At 37.5% G+C, this 16372-nt stretch overlaps 1 protein-coding gene across 5 annotated transcripts in view; it reads right to left on the bottom strand.

Annotated features, from left to right (window-relative positions):
• Positions 1–4402: 4402 nt before the first annotated feature.
• Positions 4403–16372, bottom strand: part of LOC122791593 (synaptotagmin-2-like) — a 535724-nt gene continuing 523754 nt past the window's right edge. For all 5 annotated transcript variants that reach the window (XM_044059368.1, XM_044059372.1, XM_044059370.1 and 2 more), the window contains one exon: positions 4403–6660. In XM_044059368.1, coding sequence (XP_043915303.1) covers positions 6439–6660 — 222 coding nt within the window. In that variant the 3' untranslated portion in view covers positions 4403–6438. The remainder of the gene's footprint in view (positions 6661–16372) is intronic.

Below are 16372 nucleotides of genomic sequence, written 5' to 3'. Positions count from 1 at the left end.
CAATTTCCAGTTAATACCTCACACACAGTGAAACTAGCTAGAAAAATATACAGTAGACAAAGTGCTATAAATAACTCAAAACAATACGCAAAAAAAAAACGGATACTTAATGTTATATATTATAGATCCGAGTTTGCTCAGTGTCCTTCCTTCGATTAGCTCAGTGTGAAACAGGTGATCTGTTAGCACCACAGGAGTTCTAATTTTACAGGATGACCCGTAAAAGGCTAAATTTACACATTCATGGAATCTCACCCACAGGGGTGCAAATGTCTGCATATGCTGATTTTGAATGCTAAGATTATAGACCCACTACTATGATTTTTGATGGTCCTCTATTGTGATTTTGAAAGCCAAGGCTGAGAAGTATGCACAAATCAAACAGTCCTACAAATACCAGAAGTGTCTCATACCTCTAGAATAGATTCTCCCTGCAGATAAAGCAGCAAGGTACACTATCTTTCTTCCAATGGGGCCTGGATAATTGGAAGGATATTCGTAGATTCACGCTGGGCCTTACTGGCCTAGCCCTCCATGAGAGGATAAGTACAGTCTAGGGTAGGGACTGGGAAGGTGTAATGGTCACATGACTCTATAGCCTTGAACTTTCTAAGTAAAAGTTGTGAAAGCAAATAAAAACTATGGTCCATGTAGAGACCCATGCAAGTAATATTTAGCTATATGTACAAATTAGGGAGGCAGTACATGGTGCATGGCTGTATTACTGATACTTGGCTTACAACAATTGTCTGTACTCTTATAGCATTGCTCATAGACCTAACATTGGTGTGGGAAATATTGACTAAAAATGTTTCTGAGAAAGGGTACGAGCTATGCGACATATGAGAGAAATAAGTTAAAAACATTTGTCCAAATTCGGGGTATAAGTGGGAATAAGTAGAGCAATGTTTGCCCTGTTCTATTGGAACTTCACAGTAACTGCACGGTTTGGTTCAACATTCTTAGGCTTTGCAAGTTGAGTTTTCTCAAACCTCCCGAAGGCTGCCGAGGTCCACAGACCCCTTACAGCCATGCCCATATACTTAGAGGAGGTTAACAAAGCAGCTATATTTCTTCCCAAAGGAAACACCTAATGATGATGGGCAAGTAAAATATATTAAAAGTCACTCATGCAACTGTCTCATTGTAAGAAATGTAGGCAATCTTGCACATTAATTGTTATTAGTGTTTTAACTACTGTTCAAAGAAATGAATGATCCAAAACATAGTGGTTTATGACTGAATCTCCAGATATAACCAGATTACTGTGCGTTCAACAATAGATGCTAAGAAATTTACTTTTAGAGTGAAGCCTGAGAGGTGGGTTTCTTAAAATTAATTTCAAGAACACATAACTACAAATAGGAATGGAATCCCAATGGTAATTTTTCGCAATAAGGGGAGTTTTATTGCCCCTACATGATACTATCCCTATAAAAACGATAACAAAAAGAGGTTGTGTGGCATGTTCTATGACAACCTTTAAGACTATTGACTGATGAAAAGTACACTTCACTTCTGAATGTAATTTCTTTGGCAATGTGAGGAGCATTAACATTTTTGGAGCTTTAATTCTTAGTTGGTTTCCAGTTCTGTTCCTACATGAACGCCATCTGTTTCTTGAGGTTTCTGTAATTCTGTGGCAGCAACAGCCTTTTGAAAACAAGCATTTATAGCAAGATTTTTTATTTATGATTCTCGCTACAACATGTTTTTTTTATCAGTTTTAGAGCACAATCAGGGTGATTCATGCATTACATTGAGGATTATGACCGGGTCTCCTATCATAACCACAGTATAAGTGTTCAACACATGGATGCCAAGAAATTCCCCTTGAGGGAATCTTGGCATCAATGTAAAGAACTCATAATGGAGGGTTATGATTGGAGATTCGATCATAATTCTTTGTTGTGCATAGACATTCATCTATTCCATAAACTACTAGATACAGAAAAAAAGGGTAAAATGTTTTACCAACTTTCAAAGCCATAAAGCACTTAATGAGTACTGTCAAAAGGCAGTATAACACATCTTACGTTAAGGTAAGAAAGCCATGGATGAATTACTGGCACAGACAGCAGGCAGAAAAATGCTCTTTTTAATTCTGCTGCTGCTGTTTGCTGGCCAGTACTGGCAGGTTTTACTGCCTAGCATGATATCTGATTTTAACGGCACAAGTAGGGGTGCTTAACAATTGTTAAGATCAGGTCTCAAGCTACAGAAGCACTTAACTGGATTGTCTTTGGAATATCAGAATGTAATCATCATACTCCAAGGAAAACAGTTACATTTGTCTCAGTTTGATAAAAAATGGGACATGTTACACAAGTGAATTCAGCTAACTGTAAGATATGAATGTACGGTGCTTTCTTGACACCTTCTAGGTCTCATGTCATAGTAACAATAGTCCTGTTTCATTGCTAAATGCTGACTATAAAATTACTGCACAATTGCTTGGTTGCAGAAAAGTAATATATTCGGAATCTAAACATCTGAATAATAGTAGTTTATCCTGGTGTAAAGAATTAAATAAAAACACAATGGCTTCACCTATGCAAAAAACATGTACAAAAGTGTGCAAAAGCAATTATTATCAATTCATTATTTTACATAAAGAGACTATTTGGTGCATGCATGCACCATCTGTCAATGCTCACTTATGAAGTAATACGTATCTTAATATGTTCAACTGTGCATTTTTCCTTGTCCTAGTCTGAACTGGCAAATCCTCATTTTATCTCATTTATTTATAGTGTGACAGCTGTGGTTGCCAACAGTAATACAGCAAAATATTAATTATGTAAGAGTTCCACTAGCATCTGGTATAGAGGTGTGCTCAGTACAGACAGAAAGGTAAATATATGAAGGATATATTTGATGGCTACATGCTAAGATTCTCGCTAAGTAGTACATGCATGATTGTGTGATGCCATAAATAATCTCCCTTGATTGGAATATATGGCACACTTCTGTTTTATGTATAAAATCATTTCAGCTCCCACAAATGCCCTGGCCAGTGATGTTGCTTGCAATTCCAACAAATCAGGTTTGAGTAGGCGTGGCTGATGTTGTCACACACTGTTCCCTGGGAATGTTGAATAACTAGGATAACAGTGTGCTGACAGAAAAGAGCATTGCCAGCTGTGACATTTGAACAGTAGAAGGAAGAAGGTGGCCTGGCGGTCATTCCAGTCATGAGGTGACATCATGCATTATGTTTACTAACGGGAGTCTGGTATATATCTATGGAGGAAACAAAGGTAACTCCCTGCTCATACTGATGGTGAAAACAGAACATCAAAAAGAGGAGAATACAAAGGAGGAAAGCTAACCTCAATGGAGCAGCTCTGGTATCAGTGTGAGCAATCATTTCACATACATTCAGATAGTTCTAAGACAAGGAAGACAGTTACATTTGTCTCAATTTGATAAAAAATGGGACATGTTGCATGAGTGAATTCAGCTAACTGTAAGATATGAATGTACTGTGCTTTCTTGATGTCTCCGTACTAAAACCATATAGTATGATCATCATCACTTTGTACATGTAACATGTAGCATAAGTTCTAATATTTTCCTACCAGATAACATGTCTTATAATCTTCTCCCAAGCATGTGTCTCACAAGCCATACAGTCACATGTGTCATGACTGACTCTCATTTACGCAGGGCCATGTGGTACATATTATCATCAGGTGCTGTCCTGTAATCCGTCATCTTGGTGAGCCTGTAATCTGTCATCTTGGTGATAATGCATTTGTTTTCTACAGTTCCATCAGCATAATGTGCAGGACGTAATAAACATGTGAAGGTTTAAAGTCAATGCTAATGTGTTGATTGCCTTACTTGTTTTTAAATTAGATGCTTAAAACTTCATTCTATATTAAAGACATTAGTTTGTCATACAGAGGTACTTTGCTCAGTGCATAAGTGTTTTATTCTGGTTAATGGAACTCACCTGTATATATAGATAGCAATACATACATACACACACACACACACACACACACACACACACACACACACACACACACACACACATAGAAGTAAGAACTAAGGAATTATCTTAGCTGGGAAGTGAACAAAGGACCTTCCCAACAAAGATCTGGTTATATCACCATCTGCACCACTTAAGGCCACTGTTTCCCAAATCAGTAGTAATTACTTTCCAGTCATTGTACAATATATTTAACAAAGTGAAGCATGCTCCCTTTTCACTTGGGTTTGACTGTATTGGAAAAATATGTATATCAAACTGCTATGTGACAGTACTATGTCATATTCTCATTATTAGAGTGCATAATTAAATACCACCAGTAAAAAGATGCTAAACCAAGATGCCAATGCCATGTTGAAATTCCAAAAACTGGAGACATACTCTACAAATTTACATGTATGACCATTTTACTACTATATCAGTTTATAAAGTGACTTTCAAAGCTGTACAGCATGGCAGTAACTACAGAGAGAACAGAACATAACAAGCACTGTACATCTGCTAGCATTTCCTTTCAGTGTTAAGTTTTAGAAGTAGTGGAATTAAGAAAGAAAGAAAGAGATGGACAAAAAAAGTAACACTTACCAGAAAACTAATGAAACTCTTCAGAACATACAAGTGCATACACACATACTGATTCAGGTTGATATAAAATGTACAAAGTAGCAAGAGAAAACCATGCACATACAAAGCACGTTCAACAACACCGAGTGCTGTAAGTGTAAGAAACATTTGTAAGCATCCTGTGTGTGAGATAGGATTCTTTTTATTCTAACTCTCCATCTTGCATTTAAAACATATCTGTGGCAGACATTAGATCTGTAATCTTATCTGTTTTCAGAAGAAGAAGGACAAAAATCTAAAATATGAGTGATTTAATGGGTTGAAAGCATGGATAAAAGAAATGTCTGCTAATGAGGGAGAAGTGAAAATGACACAGAAGAAACCAGACTCCAGCAGTTGCAGGTGGCTTACACCAAACTGCGTGGTCTTTTTCTCCATTGACAGAAGCAAGGGAAATTGTCAACTACTTCAAAAGCAGACCAACGCACTAATAAAGTCACGGCAAAAAGCATTTGTGCAAAAAAAGCCTGGAATGCAAAGGCCTTTAAATGGAACTTTGAGACAATAGCCTCTCATGAGCATTACATCAGTGTAACAGGAACCTCACATTCTAAACACTAATTCCTTTTTCCTTCTACAATTTCTCTTGCCAAAAACTGGCAAACGATAATTTTACTGTATTAGCGTTTACCAAATATAATTCTGCCAATTTATCTTTGGCAAGTAGAAATGCTCACATTTGGAAGAAAGCATGCGGTTACAAAAGCAGAGAAGCTAGGCTTTTAACTGCTTGTGAAGGTAACGTGTGTGAGTACAAAAACCTGATAAACCAAACTGCAAACTACTTATGAAAGTAACTAAGTGTGCAGGTAAAAATACTGAGAAATCAGGTTGCAAACTGCTTGTGAAAGTAACACAAGCATGTGTGTACAAAAACTGAGAAGCCAGGCTGCAAACTCTTTGTGAAGGTAACATGGGCCATCCAAGGAGAAGGACCTCCTAGAAGCATTCCCCTGTAATAAGCTGAGGAGCTGGTTCATTCACAATGCTGATGTTAGATAAGTGAACATTGTGGATGTAGTGGTAATGAAAACACATAAAACCTATAGTTGAAGATGTGGACTAAGCTTTAAGTGAGGAGCTGAAAATCTCTGTAGACTCAAAGTACAATGGGATGGTCTCCTTATGGTAGTTTAAGACAGAGCTGCAGCATTCAACTTATTTCAGCAGTTCAGTAGGCAAGATGAAAGCCCACAAACCAAGAGATCCCTCCCATCATAGCTCCTGACGTAGATAGAAATAGTCTAAAAGTAATTCACTGTCTATCAATGGAATAAAACGATGACAAACTTCAACTGCAGGTAAGAATATGACAGTGATATGTTTTACAGCAGATTGACCTCAAATGCCTTCACAAAAAGCAGGGAAAAAATATATGCTGCAACGCATTATTAAAAGGAAAGGTAAAGAGGTTTTACAGAAAAACGAGATGCTGTAGATGTAACCTGTGTACCAACCTGAGATGTAATGAGGTATATATATTTGTTAAAGTGCACACCACATTTGAAACCCAAGATTTTTTTAGAAAGGCAACTGTGCAATCTTCACCAAAGACTCATTTTTATAAAATAATTATTGATTTACAGCCCAAATAGTTACATTGCTGCTGAAGTGTTAATTGTCTTAATATGTTCTGTACTAGTCCCACAGACTAATAATGAATATTTAGCAGCTGGAAGAAAGATATTTGACATTCTGCCACTCCTTGCAGAGATGTTTTACTTAAAGTTTGCCATCATGGCCAGGAAGCTGGATTGTCTTTAGTTTAGTTTTACCAAAACAAGGCCATCCTTATGCTGTCCTTTTACCAGTCTTCTTTATGGTATCTTAAATCTGGTTTTAATTCCAACTGCATTATCCACTTCATCCGCAGGCTGAAGAGTGTGCCACTGTGCTATAGGTCTTCTGGGATTGGCTAGCATGTCCGACCAGTGCTGTAACTGATTGCCTGTTGCTTTGCAACCCAGAAAAAGCTTGCCTATGGCTTCATTCTTACTCACTTTATCATGGTCCCAGACAGAGATTACCATAACCACATTCTGGAAAAAAAAAAAACACAAAAAAAAAATAGAATCAGAAAAGCACAGTTTAATTTGCATAATTAATCTGCACACATTTTGCAAAGCTGAATGTTATAATTGCAAATTAGAATAGACTGTCTGCTTATGTTTGTCTAGTGCAAAATACACAAACAAACTGGAGTATGAAGAATCTAGGTAAACTTCTTGCATCCTGACTCATCGAAAATGGCTATTATTGAAAGCAGGCACTCTCAAAGCAATACAAGCTAGGGCATTTTGCTGGGGGACTGCACACCCTGCAATCATATGGGGAGGGTTTTGCCCTGCTTCCCCTTACCTTAATCCATCAACAGCAAGAACATTCTAATGTGAAGAAGAGGGGCTTGATGAGTGCAACACGACAATGTGTACTAATCAGAATGGCTACAACTTATATCTGTCAGTTGTCTTTGATTTTCAGGGATGTCTCTGATTTTTACTTTAAGATTTTGCTTTGTCCCAGAAAAGGGTGATTCTATGGCAGTGCTCTGAAGAGTGCAGTCACAAAATGTCAGACTTACTTTACAGTTACATACTTAAAATCATTGCCATATAAGTTTCATCTATTCTTAACCAGTGTTTTCACATTATGTCTAATTTAGTATAATTATTTAAGCTTTATATGTTTTTGCATTATTTTTGAAGATTGTAAAATTATAGTTTTTAAAATGTTTTTGTAATACTTTGCAGTCTTTCTCCCCAGGCCTCTGCTGAAAATGGGCACCTACCCAGTAGGGCATTCCTAGTAATCAAATGTCAATAAAATATTACTAAATAAATAAATTAATTTTCTGTGCAGCTTTATGGCATGAATTTAATGTTGTGGTGAATTTTACTACAATTTATTGTATTGTGCAGTCTGGTAGAGCACTTTTCAGGAGGTTCCACTTTTCTTCACTGTGGTGAGACTGCAGAGTTGGTATATATAATTTTAGCAGGGAGGGGGTTGCCTCCCAGTCAGGAGATGTGGGGAGGCTTGCTCCCGTACAAAATAAGATTTTTTTGTGCTTTTGTGTGGTTTTTCAGGTCATCATTTTCAGCGTATGATTTGCAATGAATGGTAAACTTTGAAACTGCTTCACATTTGCATGATAGTAAGGTTCTTCAGATGTCTGAACATTCAACATGCTCTCATTCCAACATATTATTCATCAAACTAAGATCAGCTACTTTATGGAGTATCAGACTAGACTGTTAAATAATCCCAAATGATTCTGGCACAAAACAAATAATCTTTTATAGAATTCGAAGTCCCTCCTTCTCACAAAAATACAGCATGAAAACAAACTGGTTTCTATTTCTCTAATTGCTTATCAGTTATTTGCAAACTAGTTCAGACTTTTTATTCCATCATCTGACACTATCAATAGCAGCAACTGTTCATACCATGAACTTTACTTAAATTACTCTATTTAGTTTTCAAGGCATGAACGTTTTGCTCAGAAAATTTGTCCCTTGCTTTTTTTACAAAGTATTTGATGAGCAGTTGTATTTTCTGTCCAAATGGTGAGTGGCCTTATAAATTTAATAATCCAGGAGGTGGGTGGTATAAAGAAGTGGGCAAGGTAACCTCCCACCCACTCCCAACAGCAGTCAGTTTAGTGGTGTTAAGACATTATGAAACTAGTAGGCTTTGCAAAACATTTAACTTTTCCTGCCAATGTAGAAGTTGTGAAGATTTTTTTCTGGTTTAAAGAGGAGTAATTTATCAATAATTCTATTCTAAGGTTTTACAGAAGTGAGCAGATAGGATCTGGGGATTTGTTTTTCTAGCTACTTTGTTAAAAAACATCTTAATATTAAGCACTTATTAATATTTTTGAATATATTTATTTCCTTTGAAAATGTTCTCTAACATTGCATGTTTCGCTGTTTTTGTAACATCTGATGCTGTTCAATGTACATAATGTCAGGTTTACATGAAATTATTCCTTATTTTTTTTTTTTTTGGAATGTGTTTAACTGGCCCCAACATCATATTGCTTATTATATTGCAGACGTTTGGGTAAGCAGAAGCCAGCACAAGAACAGATCTGTGACCTTATTACTTTTAAGTCCCATTAGGGTGCATAAAAGCTATGTGAATCACTGGGCACATGCTTTCAAATATCTTTGATGGACTAAACTGAATTAGAGTTGCCATTCACAGTCAGTGTGCAGATTAGATTTCATAGGAAGTTGAACACCTCTGGTTGACAAATAAGTGACTGGAAAAGTTATTATTTCAGCCAGTACATTTTATCTTTATTCATCTTTTGTTAACTCGAGTATTCTAATTAGGCTAGTGGCCTCTTTTCAGGGGAGACCCAATGTGATATTTCTAATACTAGGGGAAATTTTTCCAGGGTATCAAGTAACTTCCCCAACTCTTTTCAGTAGGTGCAATGATATTTTTTAAGTCCACCTGGGCTACCACCAGCTCAAGCAGATGTGACTACAGTTTAATATCTCATCCAAAGAACAACACTTGCAGGAAACAGGAGTGCAGCATTCTCCCCCCTCCACAAATGTTTCTCTGAGGTGTCAACAATCCAATCAGCTGGAGTGGGAATAGAACCCAAAGCTTTCTAGTCTACCAGAACCAAACACAAGTATGTTATATGTTGTACCAGTGAAACTGCAAATTGTTACCTGTTTAAAAAAAAATCTCATGTGACCATTATTTGTATATGTAACAAGAAAGTGTTTATTGGAGTATATTCTAGCGATGCTAAAGAACACAAATTGAAGGAAGTTACTGAAAATGTACCAAAACTCTCTACAGAGATTTTCAGATGAATTAAAGTACTGTTAATCTGAATGGAGACAAGAGCTTGAATAGAAAGAAAGGACTATACAATGATAGTGGGTTTGCTGAGAATATTTCACTAGGCCATTTTGTTAGGACAAAACCAGCTATAAAATAACACTAACCACTGACAGTGATACAGGAACATTATTATTGTTGGAGATAAGTATATGATAAAAGAGTGGCCTTTTAAAGAGGAGTATGTGAGACAGGGTAAGTATTAAAGTATCAGGCTTTGAGGAGTTAAGTGGAAAATAATCTAATATCAGAATCAGTGATGCTCATAGGTGTTTACTATGCTAACAATCACAAGGGCCTTTTTAAGCCTAGACATGCATCTCAAATCTCTGACAAGTTCTGGTACCATTGATAAGTATAAGCAGGGACTTGGGAGATTAAACATTTACAGGCTGCCTGTGTCCATTAGAGACATAGGTGCCAAACCAGGGATGAATTTCTTGTTCACCGTCCACTTGTCCAAGTTATACTTGAATTGGGTTAGGGAAGAACTCTACTTCTCATGGATGGGGAGTGTATTCCAGAGGTGGGGTATTCTGTGGGATACATACCCGTCTCTCTCACAGATGCTATTTATGATCCTATTTATATCACAGGCAAAGTTTAAGCCTTTAGAATGGGCAATTCTGGAGCTGTTTGTTTTGTGGATATGCAGGAGGTCAATCAGAGCGGAGTCTGGCAATGCCTGTATGCTAGGCATAGATCTTCCCTCAACAGCCTGTAGCAGACAGAGTATAGGGATAGGGCCTTGAGGAAGTCTGTATAGGGCATGTTACTTACACCCTGTATTCTTTTAGTTAGGAACTTCTGTGGATGTCCCAAATGTTGGATATACCCAGTTAGGTACATAACAAAGAGGGCATTGTACTCAATGATGTGTGGAAAATAATCCAGTATCAGAATCAGTGGCACTTTACTGGACAGAAGACCTGGTAGCTGACCAGAGGCACATTACTGGAGGGATACAGATTTACAGTTGATAAAATCTGTGTGGTACCTGTAGTGTTTAAACAGAATGAGGAACATATGTGGGAACAGCATGATGGGTATTGCACAGGATGCCACCTAGTATGTACCTTAAGTCAACACTTGCAAACTGTGTGATGGATATGTACAGGATGTCACCTAGTAAGCACCTTAAGTCAACACAAGTAAACCACTTGATGGGTATGTACAAAATGGCACCTAGTAAATACCTTAAGTTAGCACTAGTGAGCTACATAATAAGTATGTACAGGATGTCACCTGGTAAGTACTTTAAGTCAGCACTAACCGCATGAAGGGTATGTACAGAATGGTGCCTAGTAAGTACCTTGAGACACCAACGATAAACAGTCCATGGAAAATGATAAACATTAATGTGAATCTTTCAAATTTTAGTAACAGTAATGTTAGAAGAATGACACAGTGTAGTATTATTGAAGTCCTGGTTGCACAGGGTCCTTAATTACAAACATTCTTCATGTAAAATCATTAAATGTGTCCCTAATTATTAATCTATTTATATTTTGAGGACAGGCAAACAGTGTTATTCTTGTTCTTTTCGGCAGTTCCTTCAATGAGAACACAAAAATATTGTAGTGAATTGTATCTAGTTGGATTAAAAAAGGTTCACATTGCTAATTTTCCTGCATTCATTCAGCATGGTTATTTTCGCTGGCGAACACGAACAAATACAATTTAAACAGTTGTAAAGATTTTATGTAGGCAAGTACAGTGGTGTAGGAATTCATAGGTATGTATTAGGCAAACGACCACCAGGGCCTTTATAAGCCTGGTTATACAACCCAGACCAATTGTATCCCTATGTATCATGGGCATTTATTAGGAGGGGGTATGTAAGTTAGGAAGTTTCTAGAGTACTATGAGGCTACTGCTTCACAGCACTTGTTTCTCTGGTCCACTTCTTGGCTAAGATGGCTTCTGTACCAAGTCGGCACAGCCTGTGCATGTCTGCTGTTCAGCCTAGTGCCTTTTTTTTATCAACATCAAAAAAAATGTGCCATAGGTGAATTGACAATCCTCTAAATGTCTGTAGGTGGCCACACAAAGTGAAAGTTGTTGTGTATCTTGTGATGGGTTGGCCTGAGATTCAGGATGAGTTTGAATGTCTTACACCCCAGAGTGCTAGGATAGGTTCTAGCTCTCCCAAAACCCTGTATTGGATTAACTGGGTAATCCAAGAATAAACAAAACTGAATAAATGAGATGTTATGTTTCAAAAGAGTTATATCTAAGAGCACCATTAAGGTAATTACATGCAGTCTTCCTTCCACACTTGAAATAAATTGTTACATGCACTTTGTCTAATGCAACATAGCTTATTAACCAGCAAAAAAGATAACCATAGCTAAAAAACAAAAGAAAAGTACTGCCTACAAATTAGGTCAACAAGGACTAAGACACTTTATGTGCACATAAGGCAAGGATATGAAAACAAACTCCCAGATTACTCAAACGTGAGATGATCACTAGCCAAAAATAAAATGGAGGCATCAGTGAGAATGACAAATGTGATTATAGTTCATATAATTGAATAAAAATAAGTACAGCCATGCACAGCTCCCAACCTAACATCTCCAAAATGAGGAACACCATCCCTCATAATGTGGAAAGAATGGGCAAAATGTGGAACACATACTAACAACTTACTAACAACTTCAACTAGGAAGGTCATAGGATGGTCAAAATATGCTGGTTTTACTTATAAAAACAATATTTAATGAACTGATATGATTAATTTCTATTTACCATAGATATCAGTCAAAAATTCCTAACACTGAATATGTGACAGACCCTTTCTATGTGGAACCTTGAGGAACATGAACTTTTTAAGACCCCAAATGAAGTTCATTCCTCATAATAAAGTACACTTGAGAGGTATGCAGCCATGGCAAAGGATCACCCTTCCGTTAGTTACAGGTGGCCTCATAATCAGTTACAATATATACCTCTTAATCAGTCACACAGATTATTAGTCACAGATGGCCTTGTAATTGGTTACAATGTATAAAAACAAAACAGGTTACAGCAGATTATCAGTCTAATAAAGGCTAATTTGTAACCACATCTAAAGTGTAGCTAGGAGTAAGAAAGCAATATAGCTATTCAGAATCTCTAGACGAAATCTCAAACAACTCTAGTGCTTTTTTATGTGGCAGTTGTGTTGGAACACTAAGTAACACCTGAAAATAATCGATGAATTTGCCTCGAAGTGTTTTGCATTCTGGATGATAAAGAAATATATGTTATTACAATGTCCCTTTTATATGATACTTTTGAAAAGTGATTTAGTTTAGGTTAATGAAAAGCAAATATTTACAATACTAATTATAGTGATTTATTTCCTAGATACCTAGACTATAATAAACTTATTACGCTCATGAATCAGAAGACATTGCTGTCTATGTATGCCTACATTATTAAAACACTGAAAATAGGACTGTGTCTTGTGATCTTAAAGCAGCCAAGAAGATTCATTATAACTATGTCAATGGCATATGTCTCAACCTCTTACAGCAAAAAATCTGGACAAAGTCACAAATAATGGCAGGACAAAGGCCAAAAATAAGGACACTTTTTTAAATATTGCTCTTAGAAACTTAGAAAGTTGATAGAATAACAGGTTTTGCATTAGCATGAATTTTCTGAAGGATATAAAGTATGAAAACCAGTGATTTGCCAGAAAATTACAATTGTATGAGAAACAGACCAAATAAACGAGTCAAAAGTCTGGACAGTCTGTGAAAATCTGGAAAGTTGAGAGCTATGGAATAGTGCTGTCATGTGGAGTGAAAAAGAATAATAACATATGTATTCTCTTCTTTAGAGCCTAGAAAAAGTAAACGTTGCAAAATCCTCACAATCTGCCTAAACCGTGGCATCTACACTTAAGATACAGCAGCATACAAAAGGGTATGCAGTAACAGCCGGACTGCATATATTTTTTGTCTGTTTTCTTCCTTTGCATGGTAGTAGCCTGTTGTGCAGAAAGGCTGCAAATGGTGTGTCACAAAGCAATGCTTCTAGTGATCCAGATACTACAAAGGTTTATAAAGCAGCTGTTTCTCTTCAACATGAATTAAGTGGATTTCCATAACAGAAAATATACACTGACTATGTCGTAAGGCCCTGAAAGTGGCTTCACTAGAATATAAAATGTATGAACCAGATAGGAGGAAGATTTGAGTTTCAGAAGAGTACAGTCATCAGAATTTCAACACTGAATTTTTATACATTTTTTAAATTCCTAAAAAGTGAATAAATGGCTGAAAACCAGATATTCCTGGTCTAGGGATATGAACCTGCAGCATCAACAGAATCATTTGGAGGGACAGGTATATTTCGCAAAGGATACCACTGCTCTGGAACAGACTCCCCATCCACATAAAACAAAGTTTATCTCTGCCCATATTCAAGCACAGCTTATTTCTGTGGATGGATAACAGAAAATTTAATCCAGGACTGCCTTCTGTACTACTAATGGACAGAGGCAACTCCTAAATGCTTTATCTCTTGCATGGCTTCCCTCAAATTATCTATAGTATGATCCCAGTTATTCTCATTAGGGGTAATATATAATTATCAATCATGGCATAGGTAAGGCCAGTCTCTAACCAAATGGCTAGCTTAATTCGAGCACAAAAAGGGAAACTGGCTAGGCTTAAAATGGCCTTCAAGGGCAGCTGGTCTAGTACTTACCTATGAGCCTATAAAATGCATTTCAGATATTTGCAGGTTCAATACTTTGCACATGACTGATTCTTTTTGTGTATTTATCAGTGCAACTGTATTGCTGGTTACCTCAGTACTTTTAGATTTGACTTTTAGCACATATTATGTAAAAAAGACAACACAAGGAATATGTTTAACAGATGGAGGGATGGATTCAATATGTGTTCTTTGTCGGCTTTATATGCAGTTTGGGGTATTTACTTTCCTTACTCAGCATAGTTAAAAGATGGTGTGCAAAAGCTTACATAACAGTCTTGTAGCACCTTCAGACTCTGGCCTGATTGGTTTAAACAATCAATTAAAAAAAGGTAAAAAAAAAGTGAATTTGGGTGGTTTATGATTTTCTCAATTTTAGCAACCAGAGATATGAACCTTTCTGACAAATACAAATGAAATGGTTAAGTAGGTGGGCTTTCTCATTAGAAATCTACTCAGCTCACTTTTCAGGTCTTGTTACTAATGCAAAGGTAGGGCAGTAATATATTTTCAAAATCCAAGAGTTCCAGCATAGTACAGCATTTGGTGCCTCAAACTGGTCTTCAGGTTCTCCAAATACTCATCCTGAAGTGAAGCGCTTCATTACTCATAAGATGATAAGTTACCTGCTCCTCTCACTCCACATACCTGCCAGTTTTACTAAGTGTGAAACATAGGAATGTGTTTTTATTATTATTACAATTAAATGTTAAGAGAAGGTGCAGCATTGTTAAGCCTTTTGCTTAGGTTCATAATTAATTGCAGAAGTGTTATTACCATCATGCAGAAGACAACCATGGATTGTTCAGTTTTGCATGACCATGGATTGTTCAGGTTTGTACGACCATGGATTGTTCAGTTTCGCACTATTTTTCTATTACAGCAGAATGCTCTGCTGGTTATGGGACACTGGATCAAACCTGTTCCATGGTTTACAGTCAGTAGGTAGTCACAGGTTCATAGGTTGGTACTAGGCTATTGGCCCTAGGGCCTATACAAGCCTAGCCATAACAATTCCCTGGATATTTCTTCCCACAATATTTACTTCCCTGGGCCCCTGTCTAGCAGGGTGACTGACATGATCCCCGGGGTGAATTTCTTATCTCCCATCCAGTCATCAAGGTTCCTTTTGAAGAGGGCCAAGGAGGTGCTCTGCTTGACATGTATGGGCAGTCTATTCCAGAGTATGGGGAGTCCCTGGGTCAGGAACCTATCCTTCCAGCATGTTTTGTTCATTGTGATGACAAGGTTTAGATCCTTGGAGCGTGTGGCTCTGATGGATTGGGATTTCTTTAAGTGTAGCATGTCCAACAGCTCAGGGTTTGACACGGCCTTGTATGTTAAGCAGAGATTGCCTCTGAGTAGACGATATGCCACAGAGTATAGCTGGAGTTATTTTAGATGGTCAGCATATGGCATCTGCTTTAGGCCTGTGATTCTTTTAGTGAGGTATTTCTACGGCCTTTCCAGCTGTTGCAGATGTCTTGCGAGGTACATACCAAATGGGGCATTATACTCTATAATGGGTCTAATGAGGGATGAGTACAGTGGGACAATGACCTCCTTTTTTCTGGATGAAAAGCCCTTAGTGATGAGGTGTGCCACATAGAAGGATTTCCTGACTGTTATGGTGATGTGGTTATCGAAGGTGACACCACTGTCCACCTGTGTCCCTAAGTCTCTCATCACACTTTTGGTGTTTAGTGTACTGCCACCTATGTGGTAATTCATGGGTACATGGTTTTTCCCAAATGGGCTAACTATACATTTCTTGGCATTAAGCTTGAGCCTATAGCTCTGGCACCAAGCATCTGTTTTCGTAAGGCCCTTTTGTAGAATATCCACATCATTTGGGGATTCAATACTGGCTCCCAGTTTGCAGTCATCTGCAAACTTTGTTAGCCAGAGACCCTTAGTGTTGGCCTATACTTCAGAGAAGTAGATGCCAAACAAGAGTTGTCCCAGGACTGAACCCTGAGATACTCCACTTGTCACTTGTCTGGAGCTGGATTTGGTGTTGGCTACTTTTACAGTCTGGGTTCTGTCACTAAGCCAGTTGGCAACCCATCGAGTGACGTAGGGATTTATGCCCAGCTTAGTACGTTTATCTATGATTCTAGAGTGGGGGATGGTGTCATGAAATTTTAGAACCTCCATGTTAACTGTTAAGCATAA

Source organism: Protopterus annectens, chromosome 17.part0 (genome assembly GCF_019279795.1).
Source record: "Protopterus annectens isolate FY-2018-M chromosome 17.part0, PAN1.0, whole genome shotgun sequence".
Lineage (NCBI taxonomy): Eukaryota > Metazoa > Chordata > Ceratodontiformes > Protopteridae > Protopterus > Protopterus annectens.
Note: the sequence above shows the minus strand (reverse complement) of the source record. Positions and strands in the feature narration are given on the sequence as shown.